Here is a 17,346-nt window from a genome sequence, read left to right on the forward strand (position 1 = left end):
CAACAGTTTTTTCCCTAAATGTTTAAGATTACGAGGTTTATCTTATCATTTATTTACTACAAGATTAAACAATCGCTGAGGTATCCCTATAGTCCTAAAAACAGAAAATAAAAAGCAGCACATGTAAATGTTCCACATTGAAGTTAAAAAATAAACTCAACACCAACAAGTTGACTCACGGGTAGAATCATCTTTGAATCTGTTGGTTATTAAACTGTGATTCAGTTTGTCCATGTATAACTCTGCAGCTTACTTTACTTTGAAATTATTTAGTTTTTTATTTAGTTATTATTATTTAGTCTAAAAACGTTAGGATAAGGAGACCATCTACATATGCAAGTCAAATGTTTTTGTATCTCGGCTTTTCATTGCATTAACCCATTTCTACCCTGATGATTCTACTGAACTTTACTTCGTAGTTAGAGAGGAAGCAAAGGTGATTTAACATGAAGAAGCTTTGAGCAGAGCTATGGTGCAAGTAAAATTTGTCGACTTTTTCTTAATTTTCTTTCTCACTATGAAGCAATTTACTTAACAGGGCAGTCTAAAACCTGCTCCATTCTGCTCTGGTTCCAAAGTCGAATAAGAGTATCAAGTGAAAAAGCTTTGGGGGTATGTTTCCTTGTTTTTGGTGGGCGTGTCAAAGGTTTGACCCAATCAGCTGCAACGTGTTTAGAAATCCGGCTGTATTTAAACAGGCAGGCCGCTTGCAAAACAAAAGATACACAAGAGGAGAATCAGCTGACAAACATCAGCTAAATAAATGTTTTTCTTTGATTTGTCAAGGCTGAACACATCCCGGGGCTTCAACTGTGTTAGCAATGTTGACCTTGTCCTAGTGTGTAACAGTCTACTAATACATCTCCCATCTCATGTTCTGGAAATGCAAACTAGTTCATGTCGAGTCAAAAAAAAAAAAAAAAAAGAGTCCCTCATCTTTACACCATAAAAATTAGTAATTCAAAATAAAAAAATTGAAATAGGCAATAAAGAAGATGCAAGTGAGACAAATTTAATAGGAATGCACTCTTTTGAAAGAGGCAGAGTGTTCATTTCTTTGTTCTCCCCACCAGCATCACCACCACCCACTCTATCATGACCATGAGCCGTTAAACCACACGTAAAAATGTCAGTAAAACTTAGGCGTCCTTTCCCCCCTTCCCCCTCAATAATCTGTGCAAAATAAAATACTTCAAGACCGAAAGGGATCCAACAGAACACAGATAAAACAGGGCAGGACAGAAAGGTATCACCTCCCCTAAACAATAAATAAATCCAAACATCAGATGGGGGGGTGGGGGTGGGGGGGGGGTCACAGAGGGGGGGGGAGTGTTCTTTCAACCTGAACACACAAACAAGGGTTAGCATCACCTCAGTTTTAAGCTAAATTTCTATCAGGCAACTCTGTAAATGAAATTTCCCATCTAGAGCAGCCTCAGGGTTTACTTGTGTATATATGTTTCTATCATTCATGGCATTTCTCTCAGGTGGACATAATGACTGATAACAAACAAGGAGAAGTCTGGGGACAGGAGCTCAAACTAAGCAGACTTGAAGTGCTTTCATAGGAGCAGTAATCAGGATTCTGGATGTTGGTGCTGGTTTCTTTTTGTTTTTGCTATCACAGAGCTCACAGAACACATGCATTATTACAAGTTAAAAGATTTACATTTTGGAGAAAGAAAAAAAAAACAAAAAAAAAAACATGTAGATGATAGGGCTCTCTCTCTCTCCCAGAGCCCTCAGTGTCCAGTCTCAGATATAAGAGCTCTCTTTTCCTTCTCTCACTCGTCTTCGTCGTCCTCCTCCTCGCCGTCAGAAAGAGAGGCACAGGGGCGGATCTGTCGGTATCTGTCCAACCACTTCTCCACCATCTGGGTGACCAGGGGGTGGTTACGGCGGCGGGAGCTTTTCTGCATGGCTGCCAGCATGCCTCCTTCTGTCACGCAGCAGTCCAGCCATTCCCTTAGCAGCTTTTCCTGCTGCTCCTCGTTCCCCATCTGGGTTGCACATAAAAACATGCAGTTTGTTATTACGCATCATAATGGGATGTATTTACGATGTGAAATCACTGGTGAGTACAGTCAGCGGAATCGTACACCATAGAGACTTTTGAATTTAATATATTCAAAGTTTTTTTTGTGCCCTTGACGTATGAAAAAATAGAAATTGGACAACAATGAGAAATGAAGGAATACGTATGGTGGGGTCACCATTTTGGTCAAGTGAAATTGTGTTCTTTAAATCTTTCAAACAACGGCCTAAAACTACACACATAAAAACACTGAGTCATCAGTAAAAAGGAACAAACTGTCTGAGGAATAAATGTCCATGAACATTTCTATGCAGTCATTAAGTTTTTGTCTTTGACTGGAGTGACACATCGTAGGACAATGTGCTTAAAGAAAAACTTGAGCGCCCATATAATTAAGATGTGCCACAAAAATGTATGCATTAATTAATGCAACAAGTGTTTGATTAAAATGTTTTTGGAGGCAGACAAAATCAGGACTAATTGGACTAATTCTTCACGGAAAAACTTTTTTAAATTTGTTTTATGAATCCCTTTCTTTAACAGAATTGTTCTTCCCCTGATTATTTCACATCGGGTAAAATGGGAGCAAACCTGCAAATTCTATAAGTTCATTTGGACTTAAAAGAAAACTCAATACTAAATATAAATTTAAAAAAAAATAATTCAGATAAATATACAGAAAATACATCACAGTTCCTACCTCTTGTGCAGACAGGAAATGGATGTGCAGCAGCTTCCTCTCGCTGTCGACCAGAGGCAAGAAAGTGACTGTGACATCATCGTCAGTATTGAGGTTGGCGCCAGCACCGCGATTGTCGTAGCCGTCGTTCTCCATGGCCACCAGGGCCGAGAAGTGGCCCCGCGTGTAACCCAGGGCGATGGGGCTCTTCCAGCAGAAACTCTGCTCCCATAACAGAGGCAGGTACACACCTGAACACACACACACACACACACACAAATCAAGTCAGACCAGCTGGAAGCCGCTGTACACCAACACATTCAAACCTTCTGGGACAAACAGGCCCTGCAGCTAAACGCTCATGTTACAAAGTGTACGGATGTCATTCAGAGACAAGCAACATCTCAAATCTGACTCCTCCTCAAGATTGAAGTATTTGAGACACCAACTGGCCCTCCTCTCTGTGAGAACTGAGCAGAGAGGAGCAGCGTGGTGCAGCCTGGTGCCCTGCTTCTTAATGACAGTGTCCTCCCCTGCCCCCTTGTTCCTTCAGCAGACCCACTTCCTGCTCTAAACACAATCTACCAATCAGGAGACACTTGGCACTGTGGCACCAGCTCCACACCTACTCCAGCTATTCTCTGATTATGATTAACATGCCACACTGCACACTGATTTTAATTGGAATGTGCTGACTCATCAAAGCTTAATCATCTTACTAAACAAATCTACTGGCAGTACAGCAGACTGACTGAAGCAAAGATATTCTGTGTAATTAAGCAAGTGGGCAAGTTTAAATAGTAAATCCTGCTTTTTTTCCTCTGCAGAGCTTTTCAGAGGCTACGAGTAAGACTCAAGGACGTCATTACATGTGCTGTTTTTAAACAGCTACAACTTACATCAGACACTGAAAGGGTAAGGTCGTTCAGAATGACAGAGAGTAAGCTCCAGTTAAAAAAAAAAAAACATGCAGATCATCTTTAGTTTGATTATTTAAGTCTGAGAGTTTTTAATCCACTTCAAGTGTCTTCAATCTCATCGGTTGAGAAAGAATTTCAACAGATTTCAGGAGACTTTCCAGCAGCTAGTACTTCATATGAAATTTTCCCATCAAAGTTTGTAAACAGAGAATAAAACCAGAGCTCTTTGCTTGACTCAATGCCACGAGAACTTTCAAAAAATCCTGTCATAAGTAAGTCAGTAAATACTGATAGTTATTGCCGCTCGTCAAGAAATCTATCACCCGATTGTATCGAAATCCTGCCTCACCTTGAAAACGTGTGTATCCTAACGTTTCCCCACGGAAACTTTTGTAGTATTTCACTCCGTAGACTATGATGGGTCTCCGAAGAATGTGTGCGAGAACAAAGATGTGCGTCTGCTCGAGGCTGGCCCCGGGCTGACGGAGGACACAAAGAAAGACAAATAAACGACACATTATACAGTAGTTGTACTCATATTGACTTCCTCACAGATGTACAGTCTATATTCAAATATCTAAAAATAGTGAACGTGGCTGAGAAGTGCTGTGATCATATTGCAAAAGAGTGTCTGTGACGCTGTATCGCTGCAGCTTTGAGAACGACTGCATGATACTTTCCCTCTTTCTCTAATAAAAAAGAGATTTTAGATGAAGGACAGCTTCAATGACATTTTCTATTTTAGAGGGGGTTCAAAGTCATTCACTCTTGTAGGATGGGATATACAAAAGGCGGATCGTATCCTTTAGATCTCTCTATTACAGCCAAAGCCTGAGACAAGGTTATCACATGCTAGCTTTGGTTGCGTTTGTTTATACTGCCCGTGGAGTGGCTCTCTGAGCTAAATGCCTGTAATCCTGAGGTCACATGTTGGGAAGGAGTGCAGCTTCAGCATCTGTGCCAGCCAAGCAGACGAGCTGTCTGTCAATCTACAACTCCATCTTAGAGGGGATCTACAATAATTGCTGATGTCCTTCCTGTCATTCAGGCACGATACCCCTTTCGCAGTCCGTGTGTCTCTTCCAACTGTGTCTCCTGCTCAGTATGTTGCAACTTAATCCACAGAAGGTTAAAAAACAACTTCCAAAGAGCGCAGCTGATACATACATAGAGACAATTTTGCATTTATGAGCGTGTGTTTGTATGCGAGTGTGTTGACAGCAGGATATGCTGTTACAGCTTGGCATCTGTCCATCTGTGTGTAAGGGTTAAAGTATGTTCCAAGGCAACTTACTTTGAATACAGCATTGTTTACACGACCCTCACCCATGCTGTTCATTTAATTACAGTTTTAAGAATGACACTATAAGGTGAGGGTCTCTGCAAGTTTCAGTGAAAGGACGTGACAGAAATGTAAATCAATATCCAAAGTGAAACCCTAAGCCTGGCAGCTGCTGTGAGCTTATAGCAGGTTAGATGGAGATCTGGACCCAGAGTGGGGTTATGAACCCATGTGTCATGTTCTCATGCTCAACGAGGACACAAATAAGGACGTGCATGTATAGTATGTACCTAAGTGTGCTCGTGAAGTGATGGAAACTCTGCAGAGGATTGTCTTGGAAATGTGTTGTTCATGCTAGTTCACTGATTGACTTGCAGAAAAAAAAAAAAAAAAAAGAGGCTGTTTTCACACTTGCACAAAACTAAACTGCTGAAAAATTGCAGAACCTTTCCTGCCAGCCACCCTCCTGAATTTTCAGTGTTTAAGTCCAAGTGAGCTGATGTGAGAATGGAGCAGGAAATGTTCAGGAGTATTCACAGCGAGCAAGCAGGAGGGGGTGGTGGCGTTAATGATAATAATAATTTATACTTTATTGATCCCACGAGGGGAAATTCGTTTTTACACTCTGTCTAGTTAACATGCTACACAAACATAGGCCGAAAATACACACACACATGCACTGATCCTATGGAGGGGTCTCAGGGTGAGGGGGCTGCCCACGGTGGGTGCCCTTGGGCTGGTGGGGGGGGGGGGGGGGGGGTTGGGTGCCTTGCCAGCTACAAGGCCAATTTCGGGGCTTGAACCAGCGACCCTCTGACTCCCAACCCAAGTCCCTACAGACTGAGCTACTGCCACCCCATAACATCCTGCTAACAGCACATGACCAGAGACTGTACATGCGTGTCCATGCACATAATGAAACAGCTTCATTCTATTTCCCAGTACTTTCTTCTCCACTGTCTTGTTGATAGTTTGAATGTTTCTAACTATAAATAGCATTGATATAAAAGGAAACAGTCTCATTAAAGCGTCGGACTCTGTTGCTTCGTCCGCCACTTCAGCATCATTGTTTTTACATCACGTTTTGCGATGCCGCGCCCCTCCTGCCCCCCCAACCCCCCACACCTGTTCATCAGGGATAGTCTTCCACTGTGACGAGCATGTGTGAACAATATACTCAGGAGGATTTCAGGGGTCAAATGTCTGAAATGTTGTAGAAATGATCAGGACATGCATACGAGATAACAGCCTGTTTAGGTTTAAAGGGAAAAATAAAGAAATATATGAAATTGTGCTGTAGAAGTGTTGAAAAATATGCATCAAAACTTGTTGCCTTAAGAATTCACATGATGTGTTTCATGAAAATTAAACTTAATTCTTGTTTAATAAGGATAATAATCCATGAGGTGCCTAAAACTGGATTTTTTGCTCGTCTTTTTTTCTACAACACTTTTTTTTTTTTTAAAGGAAAACAACTTTTAGTTTTTGTGCCAATAACCACAAAAGGAGAGCGGGCAACTTCACACACTCACTAAATAATTAGCATGCCATTTGTATCTCGAGATTAATCTAGTCTTCCGTGTTTAAGGCCGTTCCATTTATGCAACAGTTCTTTCATGTATTTTCCTGTTCCTCACAACTTCTCCCACCTCATCATGCACTTACCAGAAGTTCAAACCCTCCCTAAACACACTGACCACAATATACTGGGCTGTTTTCGTTTCTGCCTTTGGATTGATAGTGAACAGGAGGAAGGAAGTGAGTAAGGCATAAGGAACCTCATAATTACCTGACTGGCCAAAGACAGGATGAACGCCCAGTCCTCCTGCCACTGCTCCTCTCTGAGGGAGAAATGTAAACCGAAGCTCTGCGAGTACCACGACTCCCACTCCTTCCAGCGTGTGTAAAACCTAAAAATAAAAAAAATCACATAAAGACTATTTTCAAACAATATCTTAATCAGTTTTGTACGACTGTCACACTGATTATTATTCCACACAGTTTAATTGAAGTACATCACAACCCTTATTTTGTCCACCGGTAAACTTTAAAAACACTGACATCATCTGACTTGTTACATTTCATAAGGAGAAAACCTCTAATGTCTCTACTAAGTAATTATACTCTTGTATTTGATTAAGCAGAGGAAGTATGTAAATATCCTGACATAATGCTTCTACACAAGTCAAATCATTAAAGCCTACAAACAGCAAGCAGAGAGAGACAAAAACAGTAGTCCACAAAGACACGTTTTTTATACTTTCTCTCACTCAAGCAGTTACTACACCGACAGGAGAGCCAGAAAAGCATCATTCTACACAAATTTCACTGCGGATAATCCATGGTGATAAGAAATACCTGAATGGAACCTTCTTTAAGTAAAAAATAATGTTGTGTGCTTTTATGCAGACAGTATGTGAAAGGGGGCACAATCAATAACAGTTTCTCAAATTCTAAAAAGTGTGTCTGGGGTTAAAGTCTGTGAAGAGTTTGTCGCCTCACCAATGGGAACAGTCGTGCAGGCTGTCATGGAGGGTCTTGCGGAGCACCGAGTCCTTGTCGTAGATGCCCCAGGTGGCCTGTAGAACGGAGTCCAGCAGACAGTCTCCTGCTGTGCGGTTCCATAAGGCGTACAGGCGACTGTCCAGGCGTGTGCCCAGCTCCAGAGACCAGTTGATGACAGGAGACTCCTCTTCTAACTCTTTACAAAGACAGAGGGACGGTCAAAACACAGTGCGGGGTGAAGGCATTTCCACACTGCTATTTGATAACAGAGAGGAGCGTTCAATAAAAAAAACCTGAATGATATATCAATATCGGCTAGTCAATATTATTGGTCTATTTTTGGCTGCCTGCCATTATCTACCTAGAACTTGGATGGAAACATTGACACAGAGAAGCCATATGAACTAAGAAAAAGGTCTAACTTACAGAGTAGGGTATGGATCAATGTTTTCATTTAGTGTCAAATTATCTAGACCTGTAATTGGACATCATCCGCCTGCCTTCACTTTACATAATTCATCTTTTGTACCTTTCTGCACATCTCGATCCAACACCTCGTCAAACAGCTTCTCTTGGACAGCAGGGGGCAAATCCTCGATATCTGCAAAGACACAGGGAAAAGACATGATGTTTTCAGTCTCATTACAGCCTAATAGCACACAGCGCTGAGGGCAACAGAAATGCAACCGTAATGACCCACAGAGGGGACTTTCTTTGCAATTCCATTCACTGGCTGACATTTTGTCAATGGCACACTGTAAACACAAGCTCTGTGCAGCATGATGTGTTTCTGTGTGTATTGAACTGTGCATACACAAAACCAGAACACTGGTGGCTATTCTCTGGCTCAATAGTGAATGGCACGCTCTTTGTTAGATAGAGATAGAGAGAGAGAGAGAGAGAGAGAAACAGAGGGGGAGTGTCCTGAAGCTGGCCTCGGGCCAAATTCAGTCTGCGATGAAATACAGGGCATAACGTCAAAAAAAGAAATCCATCAGTGAAGCCTGCATAATCTTTCATCCCGGTGGCACTGCCAGCTCTAAATCTGAACACAGCTGGTGGTTGTGAAGAGAAAAGAGGATGTCATCTGAAGACATGATGCCACAGGGATGAGACACAGAGTCGTTATGTCTCTGAACAATGCTGCTCAACAAGGCTCGCAGTCACTCCTCCAACTCTCAAGTGAGAGAAGGAGTAAAACATCAACCCTTACCATTTCAAGATCACACACTGAAATCTTCTTTCATACCATTTAAACACAATTTCATAGAGGTGAAAGGAAAGATTTTATGTCACACTTAGTGTTAATGTATTCTGCAGTATTCATCGTCAATCTTTATAACAGGCCCTCAAATTAGGCCTTTATTTAAGACAGGTGTTTATTGCGGCTGTACTGCACATGTGCAATGAAAACAAAGACTTTAAATGATGTCATCATTGTGAGGCTGTGGGTACCTGCAGGCAGAGTAAAGGTGACCAGGTCAGTGAGGAAATAACAGGCAAAGTCTCCTTTGCGCTGATGAAGCGAGGCTGCGATCTCCCTGCGGATCTGCTCCGTGAGCTCAGGACAAACCAGGGAGGGGATGCACTTAGCTGCCTGCTGGTTCACCTAAAATAAACAGACGGATAATTCAAAATTAGAGGTAAATACACCAACATTAGTATGCTCAATTCCTTCTGCCTACACTAGTGTATGTCAAGTTTTTACAAACGTGCATTATGAGAAATGTTGTGAATCAAATAGTCATCACTTGTTGGACTATTTTGTGTTGATATAATTTGCATGCAACTGAATGTCATTTAAGTTGCAAAGACATTTCACAGTTAAGAGACGTTCTTTTCTCTTCAGACCTCGGCTCAGGCCTCTGTGCCTCTCCTAATCGTCGCTCGCCCTCCTTGCGGACCACATCAGCTCTGTGGCATCAAGTCCATTAGAAACCAGTGACAGGACTGAAGCCAGGCTAATCCTCTACCTAATCCTCAAAGTGCACTTCTGCTATAATTATAGGCATCACAGGCATCTGCTATGTATCCACTACTTTGGCGCGGAACGATTATCGACTGATGTGGGTGACAAAGTAAGTACAGAAAACTCTATACACAACATTATTTTGTTTATAAATGATTATTTTGGAAGACTGTGTGGTAGTAACCTATTCTTTTTTAGAAATGAATAATCTTCAAACAAGTACCAATTAAAAACTGGCTCCTCCAGTACTGCTTCCTGGTGTTTTATGTGCAGAAAGATCCTTGTAGGTAGACTGGATAAATAAACACTCAGTGGATGTACACTTAAAGCTGATGTAACGCATTTACCTCTGTGAGCAGGATGGCTAGCATGTCCTGCCTCTGGAAGCGGATGGCCAGGTGCACCAGAGTGAAGCCTACGTCAAAGGCAGAGGAGCGGCTGAGGAGCTGCACCTCCTCGGCAGTCAGCTGCCGGGCGATGTCACCACCGGACGATTTGTAGGCTTCCACTGCCGCCAGATCGCCATCCACCACTCCTGCAGCAGAGGGGGCGGAAGAAGGAGGAAGGAAGGTCAGAAAATAGGAAACAAATGCTGGAACTGAAATGTTAAAAAAAAAAAAAAAAAAAAAAACAGTTGAGCGTTGCCTAAATATATCGGTGTGGTTGCTTTTCCAGGAATTCTTGAACAAAGGCTTTTGATATTAGATGAAGTCACACATAGCTACATTGTTTAATCTCAGTTTCAAGGAAAAAGCAAGAGTGCCGCTACAAACAGATCACATTCAACAGTTCACCAAGCCAGCTGAAAACTTGGACACTAACCCGGACGGATGTACACTCAGTGGTAGAAAAGTACACATAAGAAACACGTCCAAGAATCGACTGATATGATACGTATCAGGATGCAAAGGTTACAATTCAATTTCCAATATATATTATGATATACAGCTAAACAACAGAAATGTAAGATTTAGCAGTTTAAAAACTAAAGTTGGACTTCCAAAAGGGGACTTTTTTTGTGAAACTACAAGTAGGGTTGTCACTGTACTAATTTATTTTCACTTTGACAATCAAAGGATATTGGACTCCTTTACATCCTGTACATTTGTGTTTTTTAATGTTAATTTCATCGTTGTGTTGTTACTTTGTTGTTGTTTTTATCTCTGCTCTGTAAGGTGACCTTGAGAGTTTTGAAAGGCGCCTTTAAATAAAATGTATTATTATTATTATTATTGATAACAAAATAATTTGATTTATTCATAACACACTTTAAATTTGAAGCAAATGCTACAAATACATACCACTTGTTTCGATACCACAGCAACAAAAAGAAAAGTCCTAGGCACCAAATACTGGAGATTTTCTTGTTTTTTTAAATGACTAAAAAGTAAATGTCCAGACCAGATAAAAGGTCACATTTGATTATATAAGTAATGAACTAAAATTGCTGCCTGTTGGGGTGGCTTAGTGTGTGATGCAAGAGCCCCATGTAAGGATGCTGTGGTCCCCCCTGTGGCTTCCCTTCCCGCATGTCATCTATCCACTGTCCTCTCTCTACAATAAAAAAAAAGGACCGAAAAGCCCAAAAATAACCTCAAAAAAGATATTGCTGCCTGTAAATTATCAACAGTTTAATCAAAAAGTCATCATCTTTCAAACTACTGCAGGTATATTATACTGCAGGCCTGCTTTATCCTAATACAATATTGAAGTCACATTAGTTGTCCATAATAAACTGGTTACTGAGTGTTTGTGACTCTGCTTTTCCAAATAATGTCGTTTCCTGTTCAAACACATCTGAAATTAATGTAGAGAGACACGAGAATCCTTTTATAACAGGCTGATTCTTTATAAATGGATTAGACTGCCTTCTTGGAGCAGCTCCAAAATCATGTCCTTGCTTGTAAAGCAAGATGTAACAGACAGCTTGCCATGTCCAATGAAAGAACTGCAGAAATATCCATCAAACTGAGCTAACATCATCACACTGTTCTTAGTCACCACCAATTAATATTCAAACCCTGCGAGGAATTAACATATCAAATTCCACCAGAGGAGAAGAATTTAAATATGCAAAAAGACTTCAAAGTGACTGGAGCTCTCTAGTTCCTGACGTCAATCCACAATACAGTTGACCTCTAGACGTAGCCACAAGCTAACCCAGTGTGAAAACAGTTGTCAGCCTGTCAGGCTACAACACAGCCGAACAGACAGAGCAGTGTAGCTTTTTAATGCCCAGCTATCAGAGAGCTGTGTCACACAGAGGACAGTCTGTGCAGCTTAACGTCCTCCCCCTCCTTTGGATGTCACAAACTCAACATCTGTTCTGACTGAAATGAGCAGCAGCTAGGTAGCACGCCGAACATGGAAGTGCTGGTTCATTTTTTTTTTTTTTTCTTTCAATAGGCCAACTGATATGAGGATGTTCTCTTTAGCCAGGAACAGAAAGACTACCTCGAGAGAACCTGAACAGGGAACGTGCCAAGAACACCCAGTCTCATTTTACACATGCTGGGTGATATTTTGCAAACACGGATCCATAAATAGCAGCTGAATTATTTTGGCTGCAATCAAGCTACTACCATGCAGGAGACTTCTCAGGTGAATGAAAAATCAGACAGTTATTTTGCTCAGTTTAGGTCAAAGTTATCACACAACACAAACAAGAGCTAAACCTATTACACTTCATCTTCATCTGTAGAGTTTCAACATTAACGCGCTGATAAGGCGTTTTTATGACTGATACAAAATCTTGAATTGAGGGAGATTCTTCTTAGCAGGTCTTTAGCAACTGTTGCTGAGGACATTTTTCACATTTGTTCTTTTGTCAACTCAGCACCGGCTTGTTTGCGGTTACTACTTCAACAGCCAGAAAGTTCTCTCTAAAATAACATTGCATACTAGTAGAAATGACAGGGTCGTGCGCACAGCCTTATCATTAATACAACATTAACAGAATGTCCACAGTTTGAGTCTTGCTAAAGGCCTGTGTTGCAACCCTAACCCTTTCTTTATCTCCATTTTTTCCCTACCTTTCTTTTACTTCACTTAGTATGTTGCTGTAAGTTAATAGACTGCTACAATATATCACCTTTCTAGTCTTACAGCCAGCTAAAGGGCCTCACACAACAAGTCACATATACAAGGATTCACACCCTTAACACACACAGACTCATACTCTGATGACAAGAGACTGCAAGGTACAGATGTAGCCCTAAAGATTTCATCTGTCACATTCGTGCACAACGTGGGCTGTGGCTTCAGGAGGAACGTGGGGTTCAGTATAGAGATGCTTCAACAGACATTCAGGAGGAGCAAGGGATTTAACCGCATATCTTGTGGTTAGAGGAAAACAGGTTCTTTCACTGAGCCACAGCAGCCCCTTTGCAGTTCCAATAAGTACTAGGGTTGTCTGTGTCCAGTACCAGAATTTGAAAGCTCAGGATGACACTCGTAAAAATCATTTGATAATGATCAATATCATGGAAACAGAAAAAGATGATTTGTGTAATTAACACATTAATCTTTCTCTTTCACTTGCAGCATCTGGTTAGAAAAACAGACTGAAGAACTTCGGAGGGTTCTTTAAAGCTTGGTCTCTTGAAGTGCTGATAGCCTAGCGGTTATGTCACAGTGGGTTCAAACCCCACTTCGGCCCTTTACTGCATGTCATCCCCTACTATCTCACCCCAAAATGTCCTGTCTCTCTTCAGCTGTCCTATCCAATTAAAAGGCATAAAAATAACACACATAAAAAAAAAAAAAGCTTGGTTCATGACGATTCTGGGAACAATTAAAATAAAAGACTATCGTTTTTAAACTCAAATCGAAAAATCGCACATTTTGTATACCATTCCTGGCTATTGCGTTCCTGTTGAAAAGCGGCCTCATGTTCCCTGGCGTTACCTAAGCAGCTGTCTTTGAGCTTTGCTTTATGAACATAGTATTAAGTTTAGTACATAACGTGTACTTTAAAGTATGAAACCTTGTTTGCCAGTCATGTCCCAAAATGGAGACAACATTCAGAAATAAGTCATCCTGAATGTCAGGGAAGACTTCTGTTTCATTCCCTCCACTGCAGTGTAACAATAGAAACAGACTCACACTGATGTGGTGATATTGTTTATCTTAAAACTCTACTGCCCAGTAAGAGTTGTGTTTGTCAGCACAACTTCTACCACCTGATATTACTAATATAGAAAGATTGTGTAGTCATGGCTGGCTGACATTCCTCTGAGCATGTTAGATAAAAATTCAGCTGATCAACATCATTGCCAGAGCTTGGAGGCAAAAATCACACAGCTCCTCCATTAAGTTTTTTTTTTTCATAATCACTCTAATCATAGAAAGTGTACAAAACATTATCATGAGCCACATCAAACTGGAGCATAATATGTTCATACAAGAAAAACATTCTCAGCCTTTGAAAGAGTTGTCGGTTTAAGTCTTTCTGGGAAACAAAAGAACAATATTACACAAACAGAGCCTGTTTCCTTTTGTGGCAAAGTAGACTCAAATGGGATCAAATTCGAGCACTAGAAAAACACTAGACGAGAAAAATGGGAAAACAGTCGAGAAAGGCGAGATCAAGTTGTGAGACCTGAGGAAGCTTGGCCGTAATGTGCTCTTATACTCAGACACTTCCTCCACCGACAAACCTCTAAAAAGTGCCCAACTGTAGCACAAGCATTTAAACTGAGAAAAATAGGCACAACAGTATTTAGGATTGAATAAAAAAGGTTGTGAAAGTTGAGAATCAGGTAGAGAAAGGTCTGTCCGTGACAGAAGAGAGATTTTTTCTACTCCACAACAACAAGCTGCAGATGGCAGTCAGTGCAAAGGTCAGGAGGACACTGACCATGTGCTGCCTTCATGCCTTTTTTTTAAATTTTTTTGATTGTTGACGGGTGTCCATGTCTTGTCAAGGCTATTTTTGCCTCCTCAGGACATAAGCACCACTGTTTATGGGCTCTGTTGACTGCGAGCCAGGAGAGCCTCTGGTCCACGGACTCCACTCTCGCTGCACTGGCCAGACGGCCCATTCATCTCCACCGGCTGGGAAGCACTCACACCCTCTCAGTTTCTCAAAGACAGCTCTCAGTGGCACCAGCAAGGGCAGCGAGGGGGTCCACGGATGACTTGGATCAAATTCCTACTAGCTGTATTGTGGCGCATCTTTATCATGCTGCCGCTCAGCATCATTTACACTCTGTTGGTGATAACCATCAGCTCACTGCAGCAGATATTTCCAGCTGAAAGCTCCACCTTGTGAAATTAAACCCTTCCCACAGAGCTTGCCAGGTTATTGTTTTGCTAAATTCCTGATGTACTATAATATTTGTAGTCAAAACAATGAAACATTTTGTTCATTCATTAAAAAAATACCTAGGGGATAAAAATACTATGCAACCTTGGGCCTCCCAGGGTGAGGATAATCTACACTGAAATAAAACACACCTAAACTAAATGTAAAGTGAATAGGACAAAAACATTCAAACCACTGCCTCTGACTCGAGTACCTCGCTCTGTCATCACTGAGCATCATACCACTGGAGGAAACAAAAAGCTGCTGTGACAACAAAAGTGTTGTTACAAGGGGAAAAACTGGGACAAGAGCGTGGAGTCTTTGTACAAGTAAGACTGTTCTGGGAAGGCAAAGAGGGAAATGAGGTCAAAGCATATCCTCTGACATCATCAGAGCCTGATAAATTATTTTTTTATCATTATGATGGAATGCACATGGCACACTACAAGCAGGAACGCAATCCTAAGCAGAGTTTGTCTATTACTTTTACACTCGTTATTCCAAACACAAATCAATATGCTATACATGGACTTTGCAGGGGCACAGAATGATGCCTTAAAAAACTGAAAAAGGTGCAAATCCTCATACTAAAAAGGAGCTTTACTCATTTGTCTAATTTTCCTGTGGGTTGGCTTCACACTTCACAAATCTTTTCAGGAATGGTTACTAATAATGTATTAAAACTCACCAGCACACGCATTAAGGAACAGCCAGTCTGTTTTCCTCATCCGGTTTCTAATCTGCTTTAGCTTCTTGAAGTCAACCTCTTGCTCCTCTTTGCTGCTCATGGCTCCAGCTGCGAGCTCTATCCTCTGGAAGTCCATTTTCACATTATCTTCCCTCTTGGGCATAGGAGGGGACCTTCTCTGACCCTGGCCTCCACTGCAACTGCTCCTCCATGGAGCCCGGTCCTGCTCATTGATCATCGGTGTCGGCTCAGGAGACTCAGCCAGCTCTATTGCTTCCTGGTTGTTGGGCTTGGGGTGGTCACAAACTACACACTTTGTGGTTTTGGGCCAGTTCTGGTAAGTGCAAGCCGTGCATGTCCAATGCTGATGATGGGTAATAAGTCTGTTTCTGTCATTGTATTCCTCACAGGTATCCACTGGGGAGTGGGGAGCAGGACGGCAGCCTGCATTAGATCCTGAAGTCTGGGGAGACTCAGTCGGACTGCTGGTCCTCTGGCGCTGACACAGGCACTGTGTGCAGCGGATGGCCCGGGGCCAGTTCAGATAGGTGCACATGTGACAGGACCACTTATTGGCGATCTCAACCATGCTAGCCGGCCTGACTCTCGGTCTAGCGCTCGAGTCAGGGCAGATAAGAAGGCTGCTGCCACTCTCAGTTCTGGGGAGGTCCCACTCTAGGCTGGCATCCAACGCAGGGGTGTTTTTGTACGGTTCCTCTGTGATGATGGGACCCCTGGACCTCTGAGCACGGCACAAAGTGCACTTAAGTGTTGAAGGCCAGTTCTCATAAGTGCAGTAGTCACAAACCCACTTCACCTTCTGTTCTGTCATTGTGAATCACTTGATGGTTAACCTGAAACGAGAACTTTAATTAGGACTGAGGCATTAAAAGACGTTCAATCAAAATCAATGCTTTTGGTGATTTAAAAATGAAGAGATATGAAGTTCCTCCAGGTCTTCCAGCTTATTAAATTAACCTACATCTGGCAGGACAGCTTCAATGAAACTGGCAGCTTATGATTCATGTATTATAGGAGCAAAAATACCCCCCCATCCCCCACCACCACCCCCAGCTGTTATTTATCAGTTACAGTATATAGAGTGGTTAACAATCAGGGATTTGACTCACATGGCGTTATTGCATTGCCATGTAATATTATCTGTGTTTAGTTTTAGCTTGCTAGCATGAAGCTAAGCGCCTAGCACAGACAGCCACCGTAAAGTTTGGACTACTAACGAACATTTAATGTGAAATACATTGACAAAGAGGTGTCTTTATGCAGAATATTTGAGGGGGATAAAAAAAATGTCAACTCTTACCGTATCACTGCTACGCTCGTTTCTCGAGTGCTGCTGAAAACCACAACAAACCCTTTCGTGTACAGTCCTCCTCCTGCTGCTGCTGCTCCTCTGTCAAACCTTTCCCAATCCGAGATATTTTGACCCCCTTTGTCTCTCACATCTTCACCTCATTATACACATTTACGTCGTCCGAGTAAAACCACACCTTGACGAAATGGTGTCCTCCTTGAATCACGGTAGAAATCCGCGACGCTCCATGGTTTACACAGCCTCCGTGTTGTTTAATGGCGGCGCGACACTGAGACAAATGAGCAGCAGGGCCAAAATAAACGCTCGGGTGCCTTCGTCACCAATCATCTGGCTCAGCGCTCAATGCCATTGGACAAAAGGGGAAGTGCTGTGTTGCTTTCAATAACAATCGGAAATATTACAATAACCCATTTAAATGTATTCGATGTTCAATATAATTTTTTATTTTGAATACCAATGAGCAGAAATAGTAATTACGTTACCACTCGTGAACTCCTTATTTTCTGCCCCGCTATGTTTATTCTATAGTTAATGGCTTTTAGAATATTCTGTTTAAAAAAAAAGAAATGTTCGAGGTTTTTAGAAACTCTTGAACGCCTCGTCACTCTCGTTGGTTGTGGAAAGAAGTTT

General features: G+C 41.8%; 1 protein-coding gene across 1 annotated transcript; it reads right to left on the reverse strand.

Annotated features, from left to right (window-relative positions):
- Positions 1-991: 991 nt before the first annotated feature.
- Positions 992-17,341, reverse strand: zranb1a (zinc finger, RAN-binding domain containing 1a). The gene is made up of 10 exons (XM_065949939.1): positions 16,705-17,341; positions 15,384-16,237; positions 9,738-9,925; positions 8,877-9,030; positions 7,951-8,022; positions 7,419-7,617; positions 6,706-6,826; positions 3,984-4,113; positions 2,736-2,965; positions 992-2,000 (listed from the first exon to the last, which is right to left on the reverse strand). Exons 2-10 carry the CDS (start codon positions 16,213-16,215, stop codon positions 1,785-1,787), a joined length of 2,142 nt encoding a protein of 713 aa, XP_065806011.1. The 5' UTR covers positions 16,216-16,237; positions 16,705-17,341; the 3' UTR covers positions 992-1,784.
- Between the last annotated feature and the right edge of the window lie 5 nt (positions 17,342-17,346).

This window comes from Labrus bergylta, chromosome 21, assembly GCF_963930695.1.
Source record: "Labrus bergylta chromosome 21, fLabBer1.1, whole genome shotgun sequence".
Lineage (NCBI taxonomy): Eukaryota > Metazoa > Chordata > Actinopteri > Labriformes > Labridae > Labrus > Labrus bergylta.